This window comes from Kryptolebias marmoratus, linkage group LG1 (genome assembly GCF_001649575.2).
Source record: "Kryptolebias marmoratus isolate JLee-2015 linkage group LG1, ASM164957v2, whole genome shotgun sequence".
NCBI lineage: Eukaryota > Metazoa > Chordata > Actinopteri > Cyprinodontiformes > Rivulidae > Kryptolebias > Kryptolebias marmoratus.
Window position 1 is genome coordinate 28296391 of NC_051430.1, and position 27168 is coordinate 28323558.

At 40.2% G+C, this 27168-nt stretch overlaps 1 protein-coding gene across 46 annotated transcripts in view; it reads right to left on the bottom strand.

Annotated features, from left to right (window-relative positions):
• Positions 1–27168, bottom strand: part of camk2b1 (calcium/calmodulin-dependent protein kinase (CaM kinase) II beta 1) — a 65451-nt gene that overhangs the window by 4250 nt on the left and 34033 nt on the right. For 3 of the 46 annotated variants that reach the window (XM_017427815.3, XM_025008479.2, XM_017427816.3), the window contains exons 13-24: positions 25148–25243; positions 19342–19376; positions 17343–17375; positions 14328–14396; positions 10583–10627; positions 7736–7784; positions 3653–3742; positions 2970–3113; positions 1551–1727; positions 1009–1084; positions 827–921; positions 463–696 (exon numbers count right to left, since the gene is read on the bottom strand). In XM_017427815.3, coding sequence (XP_017283304.1) covers positions 464–696; positions 827–921; positions 1009–1084; positions 1551–1727; positions 2970–3113; positions 3653–3742; positions 7736–7784; positions 10583–10627; positions 14328–14396; positions 17343–17375; positions 19342–19376; positions 25148–25243 — 1142 coding nt within the window. In that variant the 3' untranslated portion in view covers position 463. Of the gene's footprint in view, positions 1–462; positions 697–826; positions 922–1008; positions 1085–1550; positions 1728–2969; positions 3114–3652; positions 3743–7735; positions 7785–10582; positions 10628–14327; positions 14397–17342; positions 17376–19341; positions 19380–25147; positions 25244–27168 lie in introns of all 46 variants that reach the window. The other 43 variants (XM_017427824.3, XM_037977977.1, XM_017427818.3 and 40 more) reach the window with 34 other exon arrangements.

Sequence of the window (27168 nt, forward strand, 5' to 3'; positions counted from 1 at the left end):
TTTGACACTAAAAGGATTTCAGCTCATCAAAGTCAGTTTTTGCACATTTTGAAGTCTAGATATTCAGAAAACCCAAGGACTCCTACTTGTTATAATCTCTGCTCAGGTGTGTTTTTCTGCTCTGTCTTTCAGGCAGACGGCAGAGAAATCCAGTTCTACTATATTTCTCTCAACAAACTGGGATTTTATGCTTACCACTGACAGGACTTGGACTGACTGAATAGGAATAGTTTGAACTGGCCTGTAAGTAAATAAACTTGTTGACGTTTTCTGTATTGTGCCCTGAGATACAGGAATTCTGTAGGTAATTAGCATGATTTATATAAACTCAATTCATTCTCAAAGCTACAGGATTCATTATTATTAAAATTTGAACTGGGATATTCCAAATCTGAAAACAATCGATTGATTTCCTTTTTCCTCCTATGAGAGAGACCAGACGAACAGTTTGGGGCTCCATACCTCACTGGAGCGGTGCAGCTGGAGCGCCCGAGCAGTGGAAGTGGATGTTCTGCCACTTGCTGTCTCTGCGATGCCAGACGCGAGTCTCCTCCGACTGGCTGGACCGCGGCCGACCCTGATTGTCAACAAACTGAGTCAGGCGGATGTAGGCGATGCAGGCGGCGTCCTCACCGATCAGGTGGACGTGGGGGTTCAGGATGGTGGTGTGGATGGGCTTGTTGTTCTTGGCCAACACTAGGAAACAGGTGAGGACAGAGTCAAAGGGAGCTCAACGGACAAAACCAAACCATGCATACTGTCCAACATCCAAAGTTGTGGTTCGGATGGAGATGAATGCAAAAGAACTAAAACATTCATTTCTCACGGTTTTCAAAATAAAATCTGTGGAAATCCATCCCTTCGACCAGATTTCCAAGCGCCTCCGGTTCAAACGAAGTCAGTCCAGGGTCGCAGATCTTACTGGAAAGAAAAGTTTGACACCATTAAGATCCAAAACATGAACTTTAATCTATGCCACACAAATAAACAACAAGATCCCAGACTCACGCATATGCATCGAAGTCTCCATTATTGATGGCCTCTATCAGCTGTTCGGTGATCTTGATGATTTCTTGTTTGCGAACTGCAGGGAACAGAAGGAAATAAGGGGAATCAGAGGTAATCTACCACATCTGCTACACCAAAAGAGAGCAGTTAGTTTTTTTAACCACACAGATGTTGGAGCAAATAAAACCATAACGCCAACTGAGTCCGAGAAGTCTCCATATACAGGGATTGTAATATCAAACAGAAGAAAAGCCTGCCTTTAATGTGAGTACACACATCGTATCACCACAAGCACTGTCACTTATTAGTTAACGAGTCAACAGCAACCAACTCAAACACAAACCTGTCTGCAGTTAGTAGCATACTTTATGGAAGAAATGCAAACACAAACTACTCCAAGATCAGCATCATTTGTTCTGCACAACACACCTTTTATTTACCCACAAATGTTAAAAAACTGAATCAAAAGCTCACACAGAAGGCCAACTGACTGGCCACCATGCGTAGGAGAGCTGCGGGGAGGCTCCAGGCTTAGTACTCACTCTGGGAGGAAGACAAGGAAGGACTAGAGGGAGGGTGAGGGGGAGGTGGGGGAGTGGCATGTGCAGGTGGAGGGGTGGGCTTGGCGCTGGGTGCCGGCGCCGGAGCAGCGTCAGCCTCAGGCGCAGGTGCCGGAGGCGCCCTGCGAACGCTGCTTACCAGGTCTGTGAGCCGAGACACTGAGGATGGATGGATGGATGGATGGATGGATGGACGGACGGACGGACGGATGGATGACAGAGGTGGTAAAGAAACAGAAGCACGAAGAAAGAAAAAAGTAAAGGAATGAGGAAATGAGAAAATTCATACACCAGCAGAATGAACTGTTTTATAAAATATTGGTAATTATTGGACTTTCTCTTGTTAATAAATAATAACTCCGGTTAACTTTGGTACTAAATTAAACATGAAATTGGCACATTTATTTGGAATTTATTTATATTTTTCAATGCATGGTTAAAATATGTTCAGTACTCTGCTCCTGTGGTTTTATGCAATATTTTATTTTCAGCCTATGATGGATAAAGATGCAGAAATAAATGCGTTACCAGACTCTAGCGTTAAAGATTAGCGTTGGAGGTTGACATGGAGGGATGAGGAGAAAATGAGATGTTTCAACAGGTCCTGGATGTCCCACAGAACAAAAAGAAACCCTCATTAAAAGAGACGCAGCACAAAAAGATTTGTTCCTCTGTTTATGATTCCTACTGATGTTTTCAGTAGACCTTGTGGTCTTTGTACAGCTCTGTCAGGGTTTTATGTATCATTTTAATTCAAACTTTTATTATTTGATATATAACTGAACTATTGTGGTCCAGTTCTTGATTATTGGGTTTCAGTTTATGATCTATTTTAGGTTTTTTGTGTCTCTGTGTTCCAGTAATCTTAGTAATGAGTGTCATCTAATAATTTTCTTTGGTCTTTTTGTATCTCTTTCATAGCCGATCTATTGGTTTAGGTAATTCTGCATCTTTGAGGTTTATTAAATCCCCACCCTCCCCTTTGTTTTCAAAATTGTACATTCTTAAATCTCTTGTACATCTCGTTTTTTGACATTTTGTATCTCATTCTCGTTATTTTCCATTTTACTAAAGCCATTGTGAGCCTCATTAAGATCATTTCTAACTCTGCAGTTGCTTTCAATCAAATTTCGTATCTCTTGGCTGCAATTTCGCCTACGTTATTCATTTTAACTAACCTATTTATTTCTGTATCAGACTGGATGTTTTTTGTTTTATAAGTAAGATAAGAGCTCCTTGAACCCTCGAGCCCCTCACTCTGTGCCTGTTCGGACTCTGTACAGTCATCTCTCCATGCTTCTTGGCATGGAAACAGAGAAAAAGCAGATGCCAGCTGATTGAATATAACTCCCATTTAGAGGTCATCTGCGGTTCTGCCCGCCTTCGCTTCTGACAACTTACTCTGCATGGGGACAGCGGGGGTGTGTGGAGGGGAGGGGGCGGATAGAGCAGCGGGAGGCGGCGTGCTGGATCTCCCTTCTCCGTCGGGAATGGGCCCTGAACCCCTGCGCACCGAGCCCAGCAGGTCGGCAAACTTTGCAGCAGCTGAGTTTGAGAAGGTAGGAAGATGGAGGACACTGCATGTAAACCGAAGGGTGACCACACCGCTGCGGACTTCAAGGTTGATTAAAGCTCCTTTTTTTTAACAAAATAACACCAAAACCAGCAGGCCGACACGTGAAATATGGACTCTACGGACGAGATTTAGAGCAAAGTTCATGCTTACGAATCTCAGAAAACAACACAGACCAACAAGAAGCAGGACTGTCCTGTTATTCCATTTAACTCCATAAGAGGGAGACAAGTCCATTTGATCACAAAGAGATGGAGGAGAAAATCAAAAACGTTTACAGGATTTGAAGCATCAGAATTAGTTTTTTTTCCACACTCTTAATGCTGTAAATAACAAAGTTTTAGTCTGGGAATCTCAGGGATTCAGCGGCACAAACTACCAGCAGATGTTTGCTTTTAATACATGCAGGGACTGAATGAAAAACACACAGAGAGAGGCATTTCGTCAACAACTAGCAGGGGATTTGAATGTGTGTGTTGCAGGAAGCATTTGGCCGACCATGCTGACTTACAGTGCACAGCAGCCGAGGAGCCCTGAGAGCTATCAGGCTGGGAGCTTGTGCTGGACTGCGCCTTAAACGAGCTGCTGTCTAAGCTCTTCCCTAACAACATGCACACACAAAGGATGAAATCAAGCAAAAGTATTTCAAGAGATGACAACCAGGCGGACATTTTGCACAATAAATGAGAGGAATGTGACAGGAACGATGAAAGGACTTGTGAGATGACACAATGGGGGTCCATAAACACGAGAAACGCGTTCTTTTTCCTCAAACTGACAAATTGCTGCATCTCTCCAGTTGAAACGACAACGAAAATCATTATCTCTGTTAATGACTCGATTACAGCTGGATTTACAGCTGTGGCTGCTGCTGCGAATGGTTTTATTGGGACATTAATGCGAGCCTCGCCAGCGAGCAAAGGATTGATGAGGACGACTCTGACGGCCAAGATAATGAGGAAGGTTACTCAGTGAGCTTGTCTGTTTAATCAGCTGGCACGTAAATGTGAAGCTGACAAATAGATAGAAATAAAAGTGCTGGGCAATTAAAAAACTAACTAAATAAAAAGAGAAAGCCCTGCTGCTTGTTTGAAATAAAGTAGTTTTCCAGATATATTGATATGCAATTCTGAAATGCGGGTATGTACTCAGTGTAAACAAAGAAACCTGGGCAAACGTATGCGGTGGAACACGACAAGCGTAGAATTACTGAGAAGAGGTTTAGGTGGAAATATTAGAGTGAATCTGCTGCTAAACCCCAAAGAAAAGAGAAACTGTCAAGAATAAATATCAGGGATCCAGCAGGATGGTGGAGCGCCAGAAAGACAGACCTAAATGAGATATTTTCAGTCACTTCAGCTGTTTCCGTGGGCAGCCCTTTACAAATTTATAAGTTCAGGACATAAATCATTGATTTGAGAAAAATATTGTGTGGATTTTGATTCTTACTTGAACGGTTTTCATCACATTGCAGTGAATACCTTTAAGACTGTTCTCTGGAAAGTTTTAGCACATCTAAAAAAAAAAAAAAAAGAGTAACAACAGAAACCAAAAATAATCAACAGGAAACATTCGAGTTCACATTGTTTGACTGACAGATGATGTGTGACACTGCAACATCCCAGCAACTACTGCAACTTCAACAAATTACCTCCAGGAGAAGTCAGGAAAAAAAGCCTGAAACTTCTGGGAGAAAGGGATTTTCTCCCTCTGCCACGAAGCAGAGCATAACAAGGAGAATGTTGTTAAGTATTGAAACCAATACAACAGATATGAACATCCTCTGAACGCCAGCACGAGTGTTGAATTACAAACCAGCTGTCCGGCATTAACCTAACAAGATCCCACAAAGAGCAACGAGACACGAACTGTTCCACACAAACACAGGTCCCCCCTCGTCCCACACTCACCTGGCTCCTGAAGTTTTCTCTGTACTGTCCCCCGTTTGTTTCTTAAGAGTGATATAAGTGCTGCATGAGACAAATACCATCCAGGGGTGGCGCTAGCAGGGCGGCGTGTGTTCACTGTATCACCTCTCAGGGCAGTCTGTCTCTGCTTTCTGCCGCCGAGGTTAAATTTAGGCCTCCCCTTTTAGCCCTGACTACCAAGCCAAGGTGCCCCAACCCTCTCTGCTCCTGCCAGAGGGGAGTGGTGGTCCACATTCATACTGGAAGGGGACCAGGGTGGGGCACAATCCCTTTATGTATAAAGGGATATCGTGTTATGAGACAAGAATGGCTAAAAGTACAAAATAATGACAATTAAATAAGGTGAAGCTTTGCTTGTTTATCAATCCTGCCCAACACTAATTTCAACTGTAAACTGTTGCCAAAAATATATATATTTATACAGAATTACATGACGTTAAATATTTTTGTGGTTAAGAATTGCCAGGTCACTTTCACATTACCGTCCAGTAAGCATCAGGGTTTAGTCTAATTCTTGTCGTTTCTCCTGTCGCCCTAACACACAGGTGTCAAACTCCATTCCTCGGGGGGCCGCTCTCCTGCATGTTTTAGATGTGTTCTTGCTTTAAAACACCTGCTTTAAATGGATGACTTGTTGCCGTGCTCCTGGAGAACTTGATGATTTGGTGAGGAGGTAATTAAACTGTTTGAATCAGGTGTGTTGGAGCAGAAAAACCTAAAACCTCCAGGACAGCGGCCCTCGAGGCCTGGAGTCTGACACCCCTGCCTGAACATTAACAACTATCTGTGGCCTTTCAGCATCTCAGCCATCTTCATTTACGTCTGGAGAAGTGCAGGTCCACGTCAATGAACAGATACAGGCATTTAGAGGATGAATGCACGGTTCTTTGATATATAACAGCATACCATTTATTGCATCCAAACTGTCATCTGCAGTATTGAAATTGTGCACGCTGTACAGTTGTAATAATGACAAGATTCCTGCTTTAGTGACTGTTGTGTTTCAGGCTTCTTCTTTGTCCTGAAGCATTCGACACCTTTTACTCCTGGACACTGCAGGCAGGTGGCGGTTGAGTAATTTGAAGAACAGTGGGTTACTGACAGCTTTGAGTTGAAGTTTTAGCAAGTCCTTTGCAGCTAATTTGCACCTTTCCTTTTTAACTGCACTTCTGGTGACCCCAATGACTGGTTGCAACGAGCTGTTAAATCGTCTTGTCGTCACAAGGTTGTTTCAGGAGGGCTGCTGTACAGAATCTAAGTTTTGACGTTTTAAGGTCTGGTAAACATCTATTTTGACTCGTTTTTACACAAAACCTGAAGCTGACTGATCTATATGCATACCTTGAAATGACAAACAAGATGAAACTCCAAGTCCAATAAGTGTTACGTGCCTTGGAGTTAGAAACTAAGGCAGACATCTTCAAACCAGAACATGTTCTTTAACAACAAGCTAGTAAGAATACAGTAATAAACCTGATGAATCGGTTGCAGTTGCTAGGGAATTTGTGACGTGGCAGCAGAACTTTACATAGAGGTGGAGGAAATGGAAGCGCAGAATTTTATTCTCGGCACCTAAATGATGCATTCATGACCCCGTTTAGACGCATTGTGCTCAGCTGAGACGAGGAGAACAGGGGCGTTCTGCTGTGCTGGCACAGATAACTTCACAGGCACACACAAACACCAACAGAGGACGAAAAAAGACTCGACACAGAAGCGCGTGGTGAAGTTATTCGCTAAAACGTTGGTTACGCTCCACACAGCCACGACCAACACACACTCTCAGGAACACACACCCCTGCCAGCTGACGCTCCACGCAGGCATGTCGGCATTTCTGAGGAGTGGATTTTAACCAAACGCTTTCTGAGCACAAGCGATCACGCACCACTTGACCTCAGCAATTGAAAAGACAAGATTGAAGGAGGCCATACAGCCAGGCTCCACAAGGGGTCAGTAAGAGGTTAGCTGTCAGATGCTCGACTGCACAGCGACTAAATGGAAACACATTTCCACCATCCGTCCGTGTGACGCACTCTGTGAACAGTTAGGATGAGCTACAGGATCTTTCAGCGGCTGTTTCACAGAAATAACCAAGTAAAAAGAAACATAAAGCAAAATTTTCCCATTTAAAAACCAATGCAGAAGCAAAATTCAGTCACAAGGGACTTTATGAGCCGTTGCCATCGAGATACAATTCTGCTGCAAGGCTCAGAAAATGACAAATTTAAAAACAACAGAAGCACAAAAGCAAAACAAAAGGTCTGGAAAGAATATATTTTAAATGCTCTTTGGATTACTACCTATAAATGTAGTAATAAAAAAGCATCTTAACTGACAGAGAGACAATAATTTAGTTTGTGAAAACCAGCAGAAAATCTAAGAAGCCCCTCGAGAAGCAATCAGACATTCACTTTCCAATTTTACACCAAGTTTTTCTTCCTTCTACGGATCCGTCTGCCTAATATGACAGTTCCAACCACAAATGTTTGCAGTTACACAAGTTGGCTGCAGTAAAAAAAAAAAAAAACTGTTTTGTGAAAGTGTCAAGTGGTGGTTCAAAACTTGTTAAGATCCCAGTTTTTCATTTGCAGCAATCAGAACATGAGAGCTTCTCTGAGTTCTGAAATTGGCCATTTTAGAACGTTTTGTGTCAGTGCAGCCTTACCTTTCACATCCTCGTCCTCCACGGTGGTGTTGCTGCTGTCTGATGACTCCTGGAGGAACAGAGACGCACAATCAGCTTGTGTTTGACTTCAGCAGACGGGACTCAAATTGTGCAGGATACACAAAAAAAAGCAAATCACAAAAGGGGTTATGACTTTTAAATCACGCTGGCAAAAAAACAAAACAGGCCAGCAGGGGGCATATCCTGCCTTACTGAATCATGTCTTAACAAACCAAGAAGATCTGAGAACATGGATTAAATCAAGACGAACTAAAGTGGAATCATTTCAGGGCCAAAAGAGACAAAGCTAATAATTCAAAGCTAATAATGTGTTAATAACAATCATTAATATGAGCAAATATTAGGTTCAAATCAAGACTCCAATTCCAGCTGCTGTACATCTTTAGCGTTGACTTGAAACCGTTTTTTTTTTTAGCTAAAGCTCACTTTTCTTCTGCCTCATTGTGTGCATCACACAATATGGATAAATATCGGCTTCTCGTCTCTTTGTGAAACCCGAAAGAAACTTAATTGGAAGAGGTTTATCCACCGGTCTGAAACACGGAAGCAGGCAGACTGGTGGAGATCTGGAGGAGAGCGGCAGATTGTTTGGTTATATTTATCCACCTGTCTGTCTGCCTTTCTGTCTGTTTTCGTGAACGCTTTCACCAGAGGAGTTTCGGATTTCCAATTAGCAGATTAAATGGGTCTAAATTCCCCTGCATGTGCAGGAGTGTTGAGAGACTCGATGACCTGATTGTGTGCACGTGCACCAACAGCATCACGAGTGAAAAAGGTTTTTTTATAGCCTTTAAAAGAGCAGCTTGTGACCTGAGCAGAGAGAGGAGTGAGAGAAAAAAAAACTTCATTTTACGGCAAAGTTTCACATATTCATGCAAAACTTTATTATTCATGTTAAGATCATAGCTTTCACTTTACTTTTTTACTTTAAAAGCATCAAGTTCTTATTTGAATGAGGGCTCAGAAGTGTTTTTCTTGGCCTTATGCACAAATATATTATTGTGTCAGAAAGTTCAGGTAATAATAATTCTCAGATACGCAGACAGACTGAACTAAGGGGGTCAAGCATGCTTTGAAACTACAGCTGGACCTGAAATATAAACAGCTCTGAACACTCTCTGATGCAGGTTTGGGACAAAGTTATATTATTATTAACGGCTTTTCTTTTTGTGTGTGAATCACAAGTCAGCAAAAACAATTTGTTGAAACAACAAATGTTTTTGGTCATGCCTGGGTGGACGGAATCTTGCTGCAAACTCATGCAGGAACATGCACAACTTTTAAAAACACCCTGTGCAAAGTGTAGAAAAGGAGTATAATCTGAACTTCATCATCGCTCTCTGAGAACAACTGGGATTTAATCATCTAATAAAACATCTCACTAATGCATCATTTGCATCAGTGCTTGCTGTTTGAACAAATAAGACGATAAAAGAACACTAGATTGGATATTAATTGGAGTTTTACTGTCTTTAAAGAAGCTTTTTCAAAAACGAATAAAAAACCAAGTTGTGTAAACTATTTTATTTAACTATCACCACTGTTTCCACTCTAACAGATATATTCGTGCTCATTTTGCTTCATATTCCTTAATTCAAACATGCTGAAGGACCCATTTGATGTCAAACTTAGACTTGAACAATTTTCAGAAATACTGTTACTTTAATAAGTAAGAAGATGAATGCTGTGGGTTTGGTGCCTGTTGTGTTCTGCTGTTGCACAGATTGTACAAATGTTCTCCTACAAGGAGAATATTGCATCACACGTTCGCTAACCTGTACTGAAGATCAAGTTCAGCGTTCATCAATAATGTTTATTTTCAACAGATTAGAAATTCAATGAAAATAATTTAGCTTCTCTTCACCAGAGTGGTCTAAATGTGCCCCGTGTGTGTTAAATATTAATTTGTCCAAAGAAGTCCATTTAAAAACTAGATCAGTTTCTGGGTCAAAGGTGAGTTAGTACATCAAGAAAACAATCATATCGTTTGTTTTTTATTATGAAAGCATGACAAATATTCTAGTTTCACAAAATAACAAAACAAACCTGGATGATGCACTTTGATAGTTTCGTTATATCCATCATAATAAGGTTAATTTGACAAGGTTTTTGCTCACGTTATTCTGAATTTAGAGAACTTTCTTGATTCATCTCACTTCCAATTATTAGTTGCTGGTTTTAATGCTTAATAATTAATGTCAGCCTGTAGTAGTTGACTCCTAATAAATATGCAACGAGGAGGAAACGGACGTGTGTAAACAGAGTCACTGAGCACGATACAGGACGACAGAAAATCTTTGAAAAATAAAACAAACAAAACAGACGTTCAGCTGGCCTTTCTGCTGTTAGACTGCTAATAACTGCTTGGTATCGTAACATCCTGTGTCACATTTTGTTACGAGTTTTTGACTAATAAACTGAGCCTTTCTGCATCAAAGCTAGATTATATAGCTATCATAGTTTTTTAAGCTTCTGAAACTATGTTTACCTGTTTCAAATCCTTTAACATAATACAAAGGCACTTGCAAAACACTTACAGAAGTGTTAAATTAAGTTGCACTTTAAAGCTGTATAGGATGTTGTTGAGGGCGTTAACAAGAGATGAAATCTGTCAACAGTCCAAACCATGATGTGTTTATAATATCACATTTATTTAAGGAGTTAGAAAATATCTATAAAGACACACAAACAAAGAGTCAATGCAAAGGAGCACTCGCACAGATGCATGTTAAAAAAAGATCTAAAGGACAGGAGAAGATAAGGAAGAGGAGGAGAATGACAAAGAAGGATGAAGAGGAGGCTTAGGACTGGGGGGATGAAGAATACCTTTGTCCTGTCCACTGGATTATGGATGACAGTTGTCTGAGGTTCCTGGAGGAAGAGGAGGGGAGGCGGAAGAAGATGAAGGAAAAGTAAGACAGAAAGGGAAAGAAAGTGAGCAGAATTTGACATAAATGTAGAAAGAAATGATTCAAAGTTAAAAAAAGAAAAGAAGACAAAGAGAAACATGAATGTCGGATGGATAGAAAGTGTTTGTAAAGGTTGGCAGAGGAGATGGGGGTTTGACCCCCCCAGTGGAGCCATAGAGGGGGTGGATGAGCTGAAAACTATCATCTGGAGTCAGTTCAGAGTCTCTGCTAAAATTCAGAGCAAAACGTCTGCAGAGAGAACGCCACAAAAACTGTTCTCATAACAGAGAATCAGCTAAACTCCACCTTTCCAAACAACACCTCTTATAAAAACACAACGTGAATAAAAATACCTGCTCACAGCCTAAAGTGCACTAAAAACTTTTTAAAACTTTAATGGACCTAGACTTTTACTGCATAAGAGCAAGTCTTTTATTCCTGAAGCAGCCAGCTGCGCATGCATAATCCTGAACGGCCCTCCGAGTCCGAGACGATGCAAATCTGCACTGAATCATGCGAATTGTAAAAATCAAAAGAGACAAATCAGCCCGCTCATAGAATATGCATAAAGCGTGCTGTGACATAGATAAACAAGAGCCCCGACGTCCTGCAAACACTGCGATGCCCCCCCCCCCAAGATGAAAACGAATCATGGTGTTCTTTCACGCTCATCTCAACAGACGATGCCACCACTGCCGGCTGGAGGCTGGCATCCTTTCAGGTTTCCTCTCGAAATAAAAACACATATCTGTCGGAAGTGGCTGCTGTTTGTTGTGCACACAGATTGCCCTTTTCATGACACAAAATAGAAAAAATTTAACTTTTTGTTCTTTTTCTAAGCTTTCAACTCCACTCAGGGAACAGGAAGCCACACAAAGAGTCAGTTCTTTCATCTTCCCCGCTTTTTATTTGTTTAAAAAGTCCATCTTGTCTTGTTAGCACATTTAGTGGCTCCTTTCAAACAGCCGTGCTTGACCTTTGCGTCTTACTACCAGATAATGTTCTCTTCTTGTTACAGCAGGCTCTGATTCCTGATTCATCCTTTTCCCTCCTTATTCTGCAGCTGTCCTCGGTCTCCACTTCATGTACAGTAAATCAGAAGCCATCAGCACCCGGCTTCTCTCCCCCTCAGGAAGTGACACCTCTGTGATGACCAATCATTAGCTGTCTCTCTTGGTGATGCTCCTGGTGTTGTCAGGGCAACCGTCTCCCAGGGAAACAGGCACTGATGGCAACTTGGAAGACGATGATGAGCGAGAACAAAGTACCTGGGGTTTTCTCATCAGGAGGGTGTGAGTGCTGATGGCATCGTGTCATCAGATGGGGGAAGGGTTCACCGCTGACCTCACATTAGAGCGATTAAACTGAATCATTTCGTTCAGACAGGAGTCAAAATAAAAGCAGTTTAAATACATTTACACAAGTGCACGTTTGCACATTCCTTCACCCGATCCCACTGCTTCCAGGTCAGAAGATTAGGGTCAGTGCTGGTGATGGAAGTCTGTCTCTGCCTGCTCTGTTAATGTACCAAAAAGCTAAACACTAACTAGCTCAAAGTCCCTGGCAGCAGAATAGAGATGGCAGCCGCCCTCCCACTCTCAGTTCCCTTCAAGGATGAGAGAAAGAGCCTCTTCTGCTCTCAGCTTCAGTCCACATTTGCACAGGAATGCAACCAACCAATGTAACACAGAAAAAAACCCCAAAGAAAACAAGGTAAATCTAAGTTAAATACGGTGCAAAACTTAACCTCACACACAAAATAACACACACACGCAGTGCAAAACATGTCTGCTTTTAAAGCACGCTCATGTGGCTGCACATGTTGCTTTTTGTTTTTGACTCAACGGACTAGAAGACATTTTAGATTAATATTACACGCTCGGCTGTGTTACACGTCGCAGTTGATGAGATCATAAGCGCGGCATCTGGATCTCAGTTGTCGCTGATTTTATGACTGACGATAAAAAAAGGACATGATGCTGCATAAAGAACAGACTAAAAAGAAGAAAAGTTCATTTAAAAATCCCATCAACTACAGCACTGGCTAAAAATACAACCTTGAAATCGAGCTCCTCTCATATGTAGAAATGTGGCTCATTTTATGTTTTCTGGATTTTTGTAAGAAATATTTTTGTTTCTCCATTTGATCTTGGACTAAACATTCAATAATAAGTGGAGTCCAAGAACAGGTTAAAGGTTGTTTTTTTTTCAAGGAATATCTTTTCTGAGTTTAGTGCTGCAAATACCACAAATAAATGCATTCTTTTCTGGAATTTGTAGTAATTATTGCTCTTTTTTTCCCACAAGGGCTTTTTTCATTTATAGTAGCAACAGCATCACTGGATGCAAATTTATGGGAAGTAAACCTTGGAGGATGCTCGGGTTTCAGATTGAAAAACTGCAGAACTATAAACTGCCTAGATTCTTAGCATGAACAGTTCATTACATGTAGTTCTGACTCAATAATTTAAAACAAAATATTGGAAACACTCTGGGCTCGAACTATGTAAACAAGCTGAAGGAATCACATTATTTTTAAGAAAATGATTATTACATCTATGCTTGGGTCAAACTACAATCATTTTAAAAGTTCAAAGACTAAAGCTCAAATTTGGATGCAAGGAAAAAAGAATATCAGAAAAAGACAATAGGCTGTTAATTCTAAATGAACTCAAAAAGTTTTAAGGAGTTTTGCGCAAAATTTAGATGCAAAAAGAGCAACTTTCTCCTCATCTTAGCTCGAGTTTTCCCTCTCCTTTTTCACATAAATAACAATAATCTATCCATCTTTTATTGCAATGCAGTTATGAATTACATCTAATTATGGGTTACTGTTAGCAGACAAAAACTAATAGCTTTTTAAAGATGGAGCGCTTAAAAAACCCTTTGCGATGTTTTCTAAAATGGTCAGAATGAACTCATAAGATAGGAACAGTCTGAGGGATGTGATCATTACAGAGTTGTACTGCTGTCAGGTCTGTCAGTAAAATAACTACAGATGCAAAAATCCACATCAATAAATGTGAATATAAACGCAGATCAAGAGGAGAAGCGTTCAACGCAAACACGTCTCTCCTGGAGATATGCTATGAAGTAAAATTCACATTTCTAAACTCATTAACATACAAGTTTCCTTTTCAATCCATCAGATTCCTCAAAGTTTTAAAACATAAACAAAAGTGGAGGAATTCTCCTGTTTTTAATCCAGGGTCTGAATACCTTTGGATTCACACAACGGGGAACTGTTTTGCTGCAGGAGGAAGGGGGTAAATTGCACTGACAGCACCGGCAGGCATGTGGCGTCTGGTCTTTTTTTAGAAAACCAGAAAAAAAAAAAAGGCACAGCAGCACAATTTCGACCTGGGTGCAAGTCACGTCGCATCTCCACCTGCCACGGGGAAATGCCTCCTGACACTACCTGCTGATTTAAGACCTAACCGACCGCCGCGGCCATGGCAGCGACTCAGCGAAGATTACCCACATCTGACAGAAGAGAGAAGGAAAAACAGACACAAGACGAGGGGCAGAGAGGCTGGGTAGGGTAAAGATAGGTGTCTTTAGGGAAATACAGCCTAAAGGAGGAGGGACACACACACACACACACACACACACACACACACACACACACACACAAAGGTGAAGAGGGGTTAGAAGGTAAATACCAGAGCAGGTGAAGGGATGTTTCCTTTGGGGCTGGTGACTATGCTGTTTTTGGTGCTGTTTGTCTGGGGCTGTGCAGGAAAGGAGAGGAAAAGGGAGGAGAAACAACAAGAGTGTTAACAACAACAAGAGTGTGTGTCCATGCATGTGCGTTTGTGTGGTTTTTTTTGTTCTAAAACAAACAAACAAAAATGCTTATGAGGTGCGAGCTTCGTGAATAATTTAAGCATTTGGACGTAAATATTTCCCTTTTTAAAATTTGCCCTGTGATGAAAACCTCCATATTAAGTGATGAAACACAATCTGAAGCGGACGACCTCACAAGCATAGCGAGATAAAAATAGGTGCATATCATCGTATCATGAACAGTGCGTAGTCCAGGAGGTGGGAGGCAGCTGCAGTGATAAAAATTAAACATTATCTTAAAGGTTATATTTCATAAACCGCTCTGTTGTTGTGAGCGGTAACGCGCGGGGGAGGGGGTGACATCATCTCATTGTCACCGGTGACGTCTCCCTGTTTAGGATGACACGTAGCAACCATTCACCGATGCCTTTCGGCCGTAACGAGCCGCCTCGATGAAATGCTCGTTTGAAGACGGAACATCAAAAAGCGGCCCTTCCTTTGCAGCTCATAATAATTTTGCATTGAATCTACATTAAATCTGTTGGAAAAAAAACCAACTAAGTGGGGCAGAACACTGGGTGTGGAAGTGAATCATCAAAGTGAGTCACTTTTAGAAGTCGGCTACGGTTACATAAAATCTTACAATAATTCCTGCTCGTCAGCGCGAGGTCAGGAGAAGTCACAAATTACTTCATGCCTCTGACTCGTGTGATGTAGGTGTGATGATATAAAAAAGGGGTGGGGGAAGAAATCAGTTAAAAACCTGACTCATGCTAATCAAGTTAACAATGCTCTCACTACATGGGCATGTGCAGCCCGATTTGAAAAGTTAGGGCTGCACAATATTAACAAAACCTGCAATTATTAAAGCAATGATGACATCCGTTGTGATAAACCTACATTTTCCTCAATCCTGACTTACTCTTCTGCCATCACTGTTATCTAAACCAGCAGGTTCTCAACTGGTCTGGCTTCAGAATGCACCATCAACCCTTAATGACGAGCCGTGACCCAAATTAATTAATCTATGGCGATTTTCAGCTTCTCAAATTTACTGAATCAAGAAATTGTGCAGTTTGAACCCTGATATAGCAGAACAGAATATCACATTATGCTAACACAAAAGACAAATTAAATGACAAATTAAAACGACCAGCAAGTGGTGAAGCTAAAGAAGGAAATATTCTCTTTTACATTAAGTTAGCTGCATTTTATTTAAAACAAAAACTCCTTTTTTTAAAAAACAAACTCTCAGTGCTTGCATGCACAAACATGAAATAAAACAGTCTAAATACTGAGTAGTAGTTTCACAAAAACTATATAACTTTCACCGAGTACCCACACATCGAATATATAACAATGTCTTGGTAAAATTTCTCAGTCACTTATTCAAAAATTACCCATAAAAATAAGAAGTTTTAAGTTTTTTCTTAACATATTTTTGCCCAGGCAAAGACCCACGACCCACTAAAAGCAGTCCGTGACCCACTTTTGGGTCACAACCCACCAGTTGAGGATTACGGATCTAAACTAGGTGTGGGCATCAAGGCCAATGAGAGGATTGACCAAAAATATTATAAACATGCATGGTACTTTTGATTTATGACAGTCTAAGCAGTTCTTTGCAATAATTCTTCAACACATTGTACAGCCCTAGTCATGAATGCATGAAAATTGATCAACTTGAACATTTACTATTAAGGAAGTCACAATCACAAAGTATCTGCTGATGGTGTTGAACCTAAAGGATGGAAAAGAAGTTGAGTTTCGTGTCTGATGTGCGTTTATGGGTTAATATGCCAACCAGAACCAGACATTTATAAGCAACTGAACTCATTCAGGAGAGGAGAGGATAGATGGAGAGAAAAGGTCAGCACATACAGGAATAAAAAAACAAAAAAAAACACTGAGCAGCCATTAAAAAAAAAGCTGACACGTATATATTTACATTCAAACAAAGCCATTCCCAAACAAATACCCCCATAGACAGACATTCAACGAACAAAACCAGTCTTCATCCAACACTCCACGCTCAAAAACGTTTCCTCATCGAGGTTGAATTAAAAGAGTGAACTTTGGTGTATTAGGGGCTTGAATGTTTGTTGCAAGAAAACCTCTTTGATGAACTTCTTCATGGCATAAAAAGGTCACAAAGACAGTAGTTACAGTCATTATTATGACAGCAAACCTGTGATGTTTTATTATAAAAACAGGGGTCATAACATAAGAAGAGACCAAACATGTCAATAATAACATAAAAGATAAAAGCAGCGAAGAAAAAGGATGAAAAAGGAAAAAGTCCAAAAAAGATGAAAAAATAAATCACTTGTCTTTGGTTTTTATCTTCATACAAGCTGTTTTATTTTAAATTTAGAGTTAAAGAAAGGTTTGGGATGAAGCTTCTTATATTAAACCTAGAAGCAGGTACCTTTACTGTTTCAGTTCATGACTTTATGCATCTTCTGAGTCTCTATTAAAACAAGAATATTCTGAATCTGGGAGATGTGGCACAGCTTCCTGGTTAGTTGTAGAATGATCCTCAAAAAGCACAGATGGTAAAATGTAACTTTCTGCTTCTATAAATTTCCTTACGACAAATGGCACCTGATGCATTTCAGAAGCAGACTGCACTCAGTTTTTGTACTCTTAGCAAAGGCTTTTACTTCCTGTCTCCTAAAGAAACATTTTAAATACAACTTAATGCTGTTAGATTAAAAAAAAAGAGTATATTTAGCACAGAATAACACTCAGTGAAGTGAAGGAGTACTGACACTAGCTATAAAACAGAAGGAAGGTGATGGAAAGATGAATGAAGCAAGTGAAGGTTACTAAATGAACAAAAGGATAAAAATAAAGGAGTGACTGGACAAATGTTTAGTTAGCATGCTCACCATGTACTGGACAGTTGAGCTGGACTTGCGTTTCTGTCCTCGGGCAATTGATGAGATGAAGTTATTGATGAGTGTGGAGATGGCAGAGGAAGGAGGGATTGGAAGAAAATTAAACAATCAATGATAACAAGTGAATATGCTGGCACCAAAACAGTCCAAAACCAAAGTTGTTCACTTTGATGATCAATGCGGGTTTCATTCCTGAAGAGAGGACGTTTTCAGACTGATTGGACAAGGAAGAAGAAGACGATGGATCAGGTGCATCAGAGAAAGAAGATGTTGAAGCTATTGCAAAGGAAGTATTATGGAAACAGATGAAGAGGAGCAAAGATGTGGAAATGGACGTCATCAGGTCCAAAATGAAACTGTTGCTTTGCTCTTCATTAAGGAGAATACCCTTAAAGGAGAAAACTGGCATTTACCATAAATATATTTTAATTATATTAATGACAAATGTACTGCTTTTAATGCTACATGTAATATTTTACAGAACAAAAATACTATAACCGGTAATTTTAATTTTGTTAAACTCAGGCCAAATTTGTTGCATTTTGTTTCAGTTTTTCTAACCCTAACTTTTAAGTAAAACTACTTTGCATTAAATATTCTTTTAAATTAAACATGAACACAGCTTGTCAAACTTATCATCCCTAAGAGGCTGAATGAAGTTGTTTTGGTGGAGGGTGGCAGCGTAGCCGGCAGCGCAGGAGGCTAAAGGTGGCAGGTAACAAGTGCTAAAGAGAGACCACCTGCTCGGACAGGTGCTACAGCTGAAAAGCATCAGGTGCCATTAATGAACCAGCAGAACAAAAACAAAAAGAACTGGAGGACGACGAGTGGATGTTGGAGAACCGCAAAAAAACAAGGAGGGAGGAAGCAGATTCAAGGAAAAGAAAAGAGGGAAGCGGGGACATTAGCAAATGAAGAGGACGGCTTTAGAAATGCTTTGGGGCGAGTGTGTGGGGAGCCTGTTGCTAGGCGATGAGTGCGCCGCAAGGGAAGCAAGCGTCTATTTCTGTCGTCTGAGTTTCCAGGGTCCAGACTGGCAGCTATTCCTGGAACTGGAGTCACATTCCCTGCTGAACCGAACGAGCAAGGAAGGAGAGGAGAGGAGGGGGGGCATTCACGCACACAAACTCACACCGACACACAAACATGGACACCCACGCTTACACACACTCCAAGTGATGGCACGCTCACACCAATATTTGCACTTTCAGGCACAGACACACACCTGGACGGCCTCTTACATGTGCACAAAACTCCACGTAACACGATGCGCGGCTCTTAACAGTATGTTCCACGCTTTGTCGCTCGCTATCATGCATGCATTGATGGGAAGCCGTGTGTGGGAAGTGTTACTGCAGCGTGTCTGTGTAAACGTGGGATGGTGAGAGATCTTCATTAAAGGATGAGCAGGAATGTGGGGTTAAAGACCAGATGGGGTGAGGAGGAAAAGGAAGAGGCCGAGATTGAGAGATAAGAAGAGGAAGTGATGAAACAAGGAGCGCTAACAGATGGTTCCAGTTAATAATGGCGATGCAGAGAGGTGGCAACGGGCTGAATAATGCCAGATCAAAATAATGGGTGCTTTCAGATGTTTGTGCGCTGGAAAGCAACATGCAGGCTGATACAAGAGCGGAAACACTAAACATACAAACTGCACCCAGACACGTGTCCACTGACATGTATCCAAATAAGGGCTGTTGTTTTTAAACCAAACTTTCCAAGAATACCCTTCATTTTCAAAATGGCTGAGCAGTAAAATCCAGCAGCCCTCATTCAGAAGCACACAATCCAAAAACAAACAATCTGAACATTTATCACAAGAAAAAACATCTAACAAAGAAGCTGTTCTAGGCACAAAGGATTGACGCAATATAGGAAAAGAATTAAATGCTACAGTATAAAAATCAGCAAAGAGAAAGAGGAGGCAGAATGTGAAACCCTGGAAATGTAAGCAAGTACATGAAGAAGGAAGATATATGATAAATCTTACCTTAACATCTGCCTTTTTGTTGAGCAAAGTCTTGGCTGCTGTAGTGACAAACATAAAAATAAACAGTCAAACAGTGTTTTTCCATCAGCTTTTACTTTGCCACATCTTTAACCCACATTGAAACCTTCAGAGGCTACATTCATTTGACTTTGTAAAGTGGAGTTCTTGATTGACCTTTTGTAGTAACGCTGTCTTTTTTAGGAAGTAATGATCAACTCGGGTAGCCTGAGGCAGACAGAGAAAGGGCACCTTAGCATCTTACACTTACAGCCACTGCAAAGTGACTCTTCCAGTGAAGGAACGCTCCCACCTTCATAATCCTGCACAGTTTGAGCAAGTGACTCATTTACCAGCCATACAACTCGCCTTGATCTTGCTTCCTTCCAAAACAGGATGTACTTTAAATAAGCCGCACTTTCACGGGCAAAACTGGATGTATTTGAGGCTGCAGAGCTTTATTTAGTTGCTTGAACTGAAATGGATGAAAACTTTATAAAGCTGACGTGCTTAAAGGTGCATAAGAGTTTAGAGAACTCTAAGAGCGCAAATCCTTCTTCAAATTGTTTTTTTTTCTGCTTTGAGAAAAACCAAAGTTGCTCTAACAGGTGATTTATATTTTATCAATACAAGGATGTTGTCGTCAGTGAAACAAAAAAAGTACCTGGATTTATTCTTTCACATCAAGTCTTAAAACAGTGTCCCCTGGGGGATCAGGGGAAAGCTGAAACCCAACAATAAGCCCACCTCAGAGAACTCTGTGGAGGCCTTAAGGAGGATTAGTTTTCATTCTACTCTCTAATGAAGGCTAATAAAGGAGGGGATGAAGAAGAACTGTAGGAGAATAATACAGTAGACTCAGTCCACTGATGAATATAAAATTAACAACCCCTCACAAGCGATTTGACAGTGAACAGACAACAGCAGATGGTCTGCAAGACCTTTTACATCAAAGGCACTGCTACTGTCTGCGTTATTTAAATGTTGGCTCCAAATGGCTCGAAATTTGGGCCAGACTCTGTAATGTTGGTGAAGACTGTTGAAGATAAAGACTGAGGATTAAACCAATGTTGTTGAAGAATAGATTTTGCCTTTTTAATGCTTAAACGTTGATATCAAAACAGCACTCAGACTTGCTGGTATCTTATGCAAGAGAAGACCAAAGAAAAAGAGCCTAATGGGTATGGAAATTGCACATGAAGTGCCTTGACAGTAAACAGGGGACAATAAAAGTTGCCTTCGTTGAAAAAGGTCCAGTTTCCTTGGATTGGTCAAACTCAAAATTTGAAAAAGCAATTTTTTTAAATCAATATACCAGACATTAATGTAATAATGGCATACAAGAAGACTTTGACTTTGCAAAAAATAATTTACAGGTTTTATGTTTGAGGTGTGTTGAGCCCTTTGATATCATCTGAAAACAAACAAACATTCAAACTGATCGAGAGCTATCTGTCTATTACATAGTGTAGTTGGTACATTTTAATAAATAATCCCTGACCTGCCAGTAAAAGTGTCAAGTCATCTCTTTTTTTAGTTCCATAGTCAAAGTCCTGACTGGGACTCTTCCAGTGGCTGAGTGCAATTTCAAGTCTAATCAGAAGCAATCGCATCAGCATCCAGCCAGTTATGTAAAAACACTATTAATGGCAGTCATTTCTTTCCCTTTGCTCTCTCTCTCTTCTTCCCCTTCTTTCTTCTCCTTCTGAACATCTAGCTCCAGTCTGATTTTCACAAGTCCACTTCCAAACATGATACATTTCAGTGAACATGAGCTTAAATTCAATAAGCTTTTCCACGGAACAGTGATTTTAATGTGAGGAACAGAGGTCCATTAATAATAAAACCAGCTTAGGAAGAGAAACATCATATATCCTTACAAAAAATATATATTTACACTTTTATAAAAAGGGAGAAATTAATCAAAAAGGAACAATACCGGGAAGGCAGGGTCTTTACAATATATATCTGCCACTTTTTATCCTAGCTTTCATTTCTGCTTCAGCGATTAAGGATCTCACGCTTGAAGTAAGTTTTCATGTTCAGCAGTCAAGGGAAAAGCAAAAGGAAGTGATAAATAAGGAGCATATAGTCCAAAGGGATGGGAAAGTGGCATGAATGGTTTATTGTTGAGCTAAACCATCTCCTTCCAAAGGCTGCTTGTTACTGAGGAAAAAAAATGGAGTCAAAACAGGGTCAAGTTTATTCTCTCATACTTTCTCATGGCTTGGCAGAAGAGGTTAGGACACGAGAGAAGAGAGGAAAAGTAACTAATAAGGGTGTTTCACTGTGATTTTTAGATATTCCTTTTGTGAAAGAGACAAACTAAAGACGCTTTTGAATACAAAGGATTGCAAGGAAGTCTCTTAAGAAACCTGAAAAATGGAAATATACCGCAGGTTATTTCAAACTGAAGGGGCGCACCTTACCTTGCCACAAATTACACATGAAGCGAGAGGAGAGAGGAAGAAGAGATTAAAACAAAAGTATGACTGGTAAAAAATTCTCTAAAAAAATAGCAAGATGCATCACTGCAACACCAGAGCAAGGATGGGCCTGGATTCACTTCGGCAAACTGGAACAGGTTTCTATTAAAGGTGCAAGACCGCCTCAATAACTTCAAAATTTAAAAATTGGGGCAACTTAAAAGTCAGCATTTACTGTACTAATGCAGCATGAGTTTCTACTAGATGGTGATTGCATTTGTGTATGAATCTGCAGAATGGAACAAGGCCTCCAGTAAGCTTGTGAGGCTGATTTGGGGAGGCAGTCCACTATAAATATTTGATTGAAGCCTCGTGGAGGCTGAGGGACACAGAGAGGACTGTGGAGTCCCGGTGGGCTGCAAAAACAAGGACACAGCCACTACTCAAGTCTTAAAAACTCTGGTAGACCTTCCTGTGTCTGTGTGGTTCAAACCAGTGGTTCTCATTCTCAGTCATTGTATCAAAAAGAGAAAAAAAAATACTTTTAAAAGTTGTGAACCACTGGTCTCTGATGGAAATCTTACAATTTAATTTAACACATACAGTAACCCAGTAACCTTTGTCCCAAAAGATTTGAAGGTGTTGCTCTAGCTTTTTGTTTAGAATTACTGGTTTTAGTTCTGCAACATCAGATTGGATGAGATTCAACTGAGCAAGAGAAATTAGTTTGCCAAATATTACCACCAGATCTTTAACAATTTGCCTGCAATATAAGTTTAGGTCCATGCAAATGAATAGGACTAAAACATAAAAATAATGAAAACAGGATTGGTGTATGGGGAAGTAGGCCAGCTTACAGACCCACATTCCATCTTTTTATGTCAATGTATTAAATATATTAGCATAGAATATATATGAATATAAAAAGGTAGCAATAGCAAAGTTCAGTCAATTCCTGATCTTTCTCTGTAGCAAACCACAAATGTGCCTTATTTTAAAAATACTTAACTAGTTAAAAAAACATGCCCTCCCCTTCCATTTAAGGTCCTTAAGCCTTTTTAGAAACTTCACGGAGAAACCTTCACTTCCTACTTAAAAACAGTTCTGCCACTTAAAACAGGAATATATGAGCTGTACTGTTTTAAAACATCTTTAAGTCTTTTTTGTGCCTGGCATCAAGGCTTAGCACAGACAGGACAGGTTGAAAAATCATTAAAGAAAGCATGGCGTTTTGTTTGGACAACCTGTGAAGTAATATTAAAAGTTATCAGTAACAATTATTGAGCTATCATGCAGACTGTGTCTCAGTTGTAAAAGGGGACTCAGTCCACTTTGAATAATCAACAAATCTTTGGTTCAGAAAACATGCAAACAGCAAACAGGCTGCATCTCTTAACAAGCCTTTCCACAAGGAATAAAACAAAACACAAGAAATGAAACGTAGTGCAGTGCAATGTGACAACTCAGTGACTCTCCTCTACAGACTTATTACATCGGACAAACGGTTGTTGCTGTGTTGGGACTTTCCACCAAGGGCAGGGTCAGACATTTTGATCCAGGATGAGTTAAACAGCGGCCTCCAAGTCCTCCGGTTCCCAAGGAAATTATTTCACTTTGTCTCTGTGGACTTCTGTAAAACCTAAGTATTTATTGTTTGCTTAAAGACACTCATTGCAAAGTCATGAAGACTGGACAGATGAAAAGTTAATCCGCACAATAGTTTTCTCATATTAATGGTTGATGTGTTTTTGAAATAAAATATTTGTAAGTGAAATTTGTGACCGAATGCCAACTGCCACATGCGTTTGTTTACTTACGGAAAGAGCCAAAGTGGCTGAAAATAGGTCAAATATTAAATTTACCGGTCTAGAAGAAGTTTTGCATGTGTTTGAATGCAGAGATGTCTTTATGGCGCTCCACCGTCCTGCTTGATCCCTGATAATTATTCTTGACAGATGTCTTACTCTAGCTTTCTTTTTTTCTTTCACATTTAGCAGCAGACATCTTTGTTTACGTTGAGCGTGGACCCATATTCTAGAATTGCATTCAACATATCTGGAAAACTACTGGAGTAAGCTCTTTCAAACTTCCCTATTTTATATAGTTCAGGATAACCTTATGATGTTTGATTTCATACTTTGCAATGAGTTTCTTTAATCTACAATTTTTTTTCCAGCTTGAACCTCAATTACACTGATCAGAAAAAAAAGTAGCTCAGCTCAAAGAACAACCAGTAAGCACCTTAGCGGGACAAAATAAAGAAACATCTTTAAAGGTTCGAGTCTATGTGAGCAAGCCCAGCCTTGCATTGTTTGCAGTGTTCATCATGCATCAAAAATCTCTCGTGTGGCATCGCATGCACCAGTCCAGTGCCCCATGCAGCATTCACCGACAGCTCTCAGGCAGTTCCATCCTTTAAGTTACTGGGTTTGAACTTTCCCCATTTCATTGTCCAAGAGAGGAAAAAAAAGAGAGAGGGGGAAAAGAGGAGTGAAGAGAACAGTTTTGGTATGAAATGATGATGATGGGAACACAAAAAGTGGGAGAAAAACTGAAGAAGTGGGTGACGTAAAAGACAATGAAGATCTGAGAAAAATGTAAGAAGATGGGAAAGAAAAAGGGGAAAAATGGGTATTAGAGGGATGAGATGGCAGGAAGAGGGTGGGAAACAGAGGGACAGGACAGCAGTCTGACTGGACCCAGGCCATGCTCTGAGACCGCGTCTAAAGATAAAGGTGACAGGATGAACCAGAGTGATGACAGAGCAGTGATTAGGCACTGAAGCCACACTATCAAATCTCAGACAGGAGGTGACAGATGTGCTGACAGCAGTAGCTGGGCTTTCATCCTTTAAGTTTTACGCTAATTATAAAGCATCAACATAGTATGGACATCTGAAAAACTCAGTTGGGCATGTCTAAAATGGCAAAAATAATAAAAAAGGGAGTAGCATTGGTGGTAGTATCAATAATATGTCAGATAATTACCGTTCTGTGTCTTAAAAGATTATACAACAAGCCAGTGTAATCATATTTAATAAGTTTAAACCACATGCTTCATCAAATACTTAATACTTATAAACTTAAAAAACTGCATCTGCTTTTCTAATGACATTTGTTAAGCATTAAAATGTTTATTACATAAACCAAGTGGTCACATAGTGGGATGAAAACATAGCTAATCCTGCATCTGATGAGTTGATGGGAGACAGTTAGCCGTGTGGTCAGCCATCATGCTCCGAACTCCCATGCTCAGGGAGGAGGGAAGGGTAGAGGAGAAAGATGAAGGAGAGTTAAAAGAAGAAGTTAAAAGATCCAAAAATGGGTACAGAAAAGGAGCAGGGGAAAAGGGGGTGGCATGCCCTGGGTGAGCCACCGTGCTACCTTGTTCCACCAGCCCTGCGGTGGTGCCGGCGGCTGCAGCCACTGCTGCCGCGGCTGCTGTCACAGAGGCTGGAGTGGTGGTCTGCCTGCTGCCCACTGTTAAGAATCCAATACCCAGTCACACGTGAAGAAAACAAGTTACAGGTCAACGAGGAGGAGGGGGGTCAAAGAGGTGATGGAGTGAAGTTCAGGAAGAGAGAACAGAGAGTGACGGTGGAAGGTGCGAGTCAGTCGGCAGACAGTAAATGAACAGGGTTGGGAAACAAAAGAAGAGGTGAGATACAAAAAGTGGAGACAAACGGGACTCATTAGTGAGGAGAAGAGGGATTCATTTATATACACAGACCAGTGACATCATCTGAGAAATTCTGTCATACATGAATCCACTGATCAGACAAGAGGGTCATGAGAGAAAAATGTCAGGGAGAGACACCAATCTTATCTTTATCTCATTGTTTAAAGCTTGCCTTTCAGCTACACGTTTCCTTCAGGAAAAGCATTAATGTTAGTATGATGATGATGGTAATGATGCAGAATTTAGCTGATGTTAATGACTGTTATATTGACAGAGCTCGCTGACCTTAGAAACTGCCAGTATCTGTTGGAACTGAGTGATTGAAAACAGCAGTAGCAGTATTTTAATCTGAACAAGCAAAAACAAATCATTTTTGTAACCTTTTGTGGTATGATTACAAGAAAGGAAGTGTGTTAAATAATGAAAACCATTTCTGTCAGTTCAGCTAAACTCATCCATATATTACATGATTCACAAAGTACCCCAAATAGACAGCAACCAAACACAAAAAGCACTTTTGTTGGCATTTATATTGATGTAATCTGCAACAACGTCCCTCTGAAGACTGGTATTCTTTTTTTTATTTTTATAGTTCGTTTTTATTCCCTTACTCATTCACCTGATGGCCTCACACTTAAAATGGAGTACCAGTTCCTAAGAAGATGAAAAAGAAGTGAGAAGAGATGTTTCACAGAGGTGAAACGATCAGTTTATACACCTGGGTCAGTGGTTTTTGAACGTGGGAGTTAGCCGAGTGGTTTTTCAGTAGATCTTCGGCCAGTTTCCAACTGTGCAGCTTACAGAGTCAGGAAGCCCACTGTGAGTCATGTTTACTAAAGCAGCATGTTAGCACTGGCACACAAACAGACACGCACAAAATACACAAATATTATACACAAACATGGACCTACAATTTATGGTTTATTATACAGGAAGTTCGTCAATCATCAAGGAACTTCCAAAGCAATTACTTCAGGAAAGTATAATTTTGAAACCTGAATTTCAACAACTTCCATAAAAAAAAATTAGCTTCTTCCAGGTTTTAAAGGTTCTTGTAAGCACATCCGGTATTATAGCAGCAAACACATTCACCATTTTCAAAAAGTTTTCATTTCACTGACCACAACACGGTGAAAATGCCTCATTAAGTGAAACCGATGAGTCACTTTTGCTCATGTTTGAATCCATGTAGAAATAAATCAGGGAGAGAAAGTATAAGTCCTGAAAGTTTTATAGGGAGGTAAACCTTTTTCCTATTTCAGTTGTAAAATACAGATAAAAAAAAGACTAAGAATAAAGAAAGTCAACTAATACAGTAATATATAGACATACAAAGACAGGAACAAAGACGTAAATGCATCTTCAGCTTGCAGATCAAATTCAGTGTTTCCCTACACTTCAGCCAAATTAAAATGGCTCACTTACTTCTAAAAAAACCTTGTACCTCAGGCAGAAATGTTCTCACGTTCTGGACCTGTGTTTACAAGGAGAATTACCAAATTGTTTGCATTTATCAAATTGAGGTTGCTGGAATTTTGATGCGTTAAAATAAAAGTGCAGCAGCAGTTCCTAAATGGCGTTTTGCTAAATCAAGCAACGATGCACTGAATCTGAGATCTGAGTGTTACAGAAGCAGAAAGGGGAAACGCTGAAGCTGAGCTGAGATGAAATGATCATGTGATTTTGCTTTTAATAACATGCCCTGAAATCTATACATCAAAATATT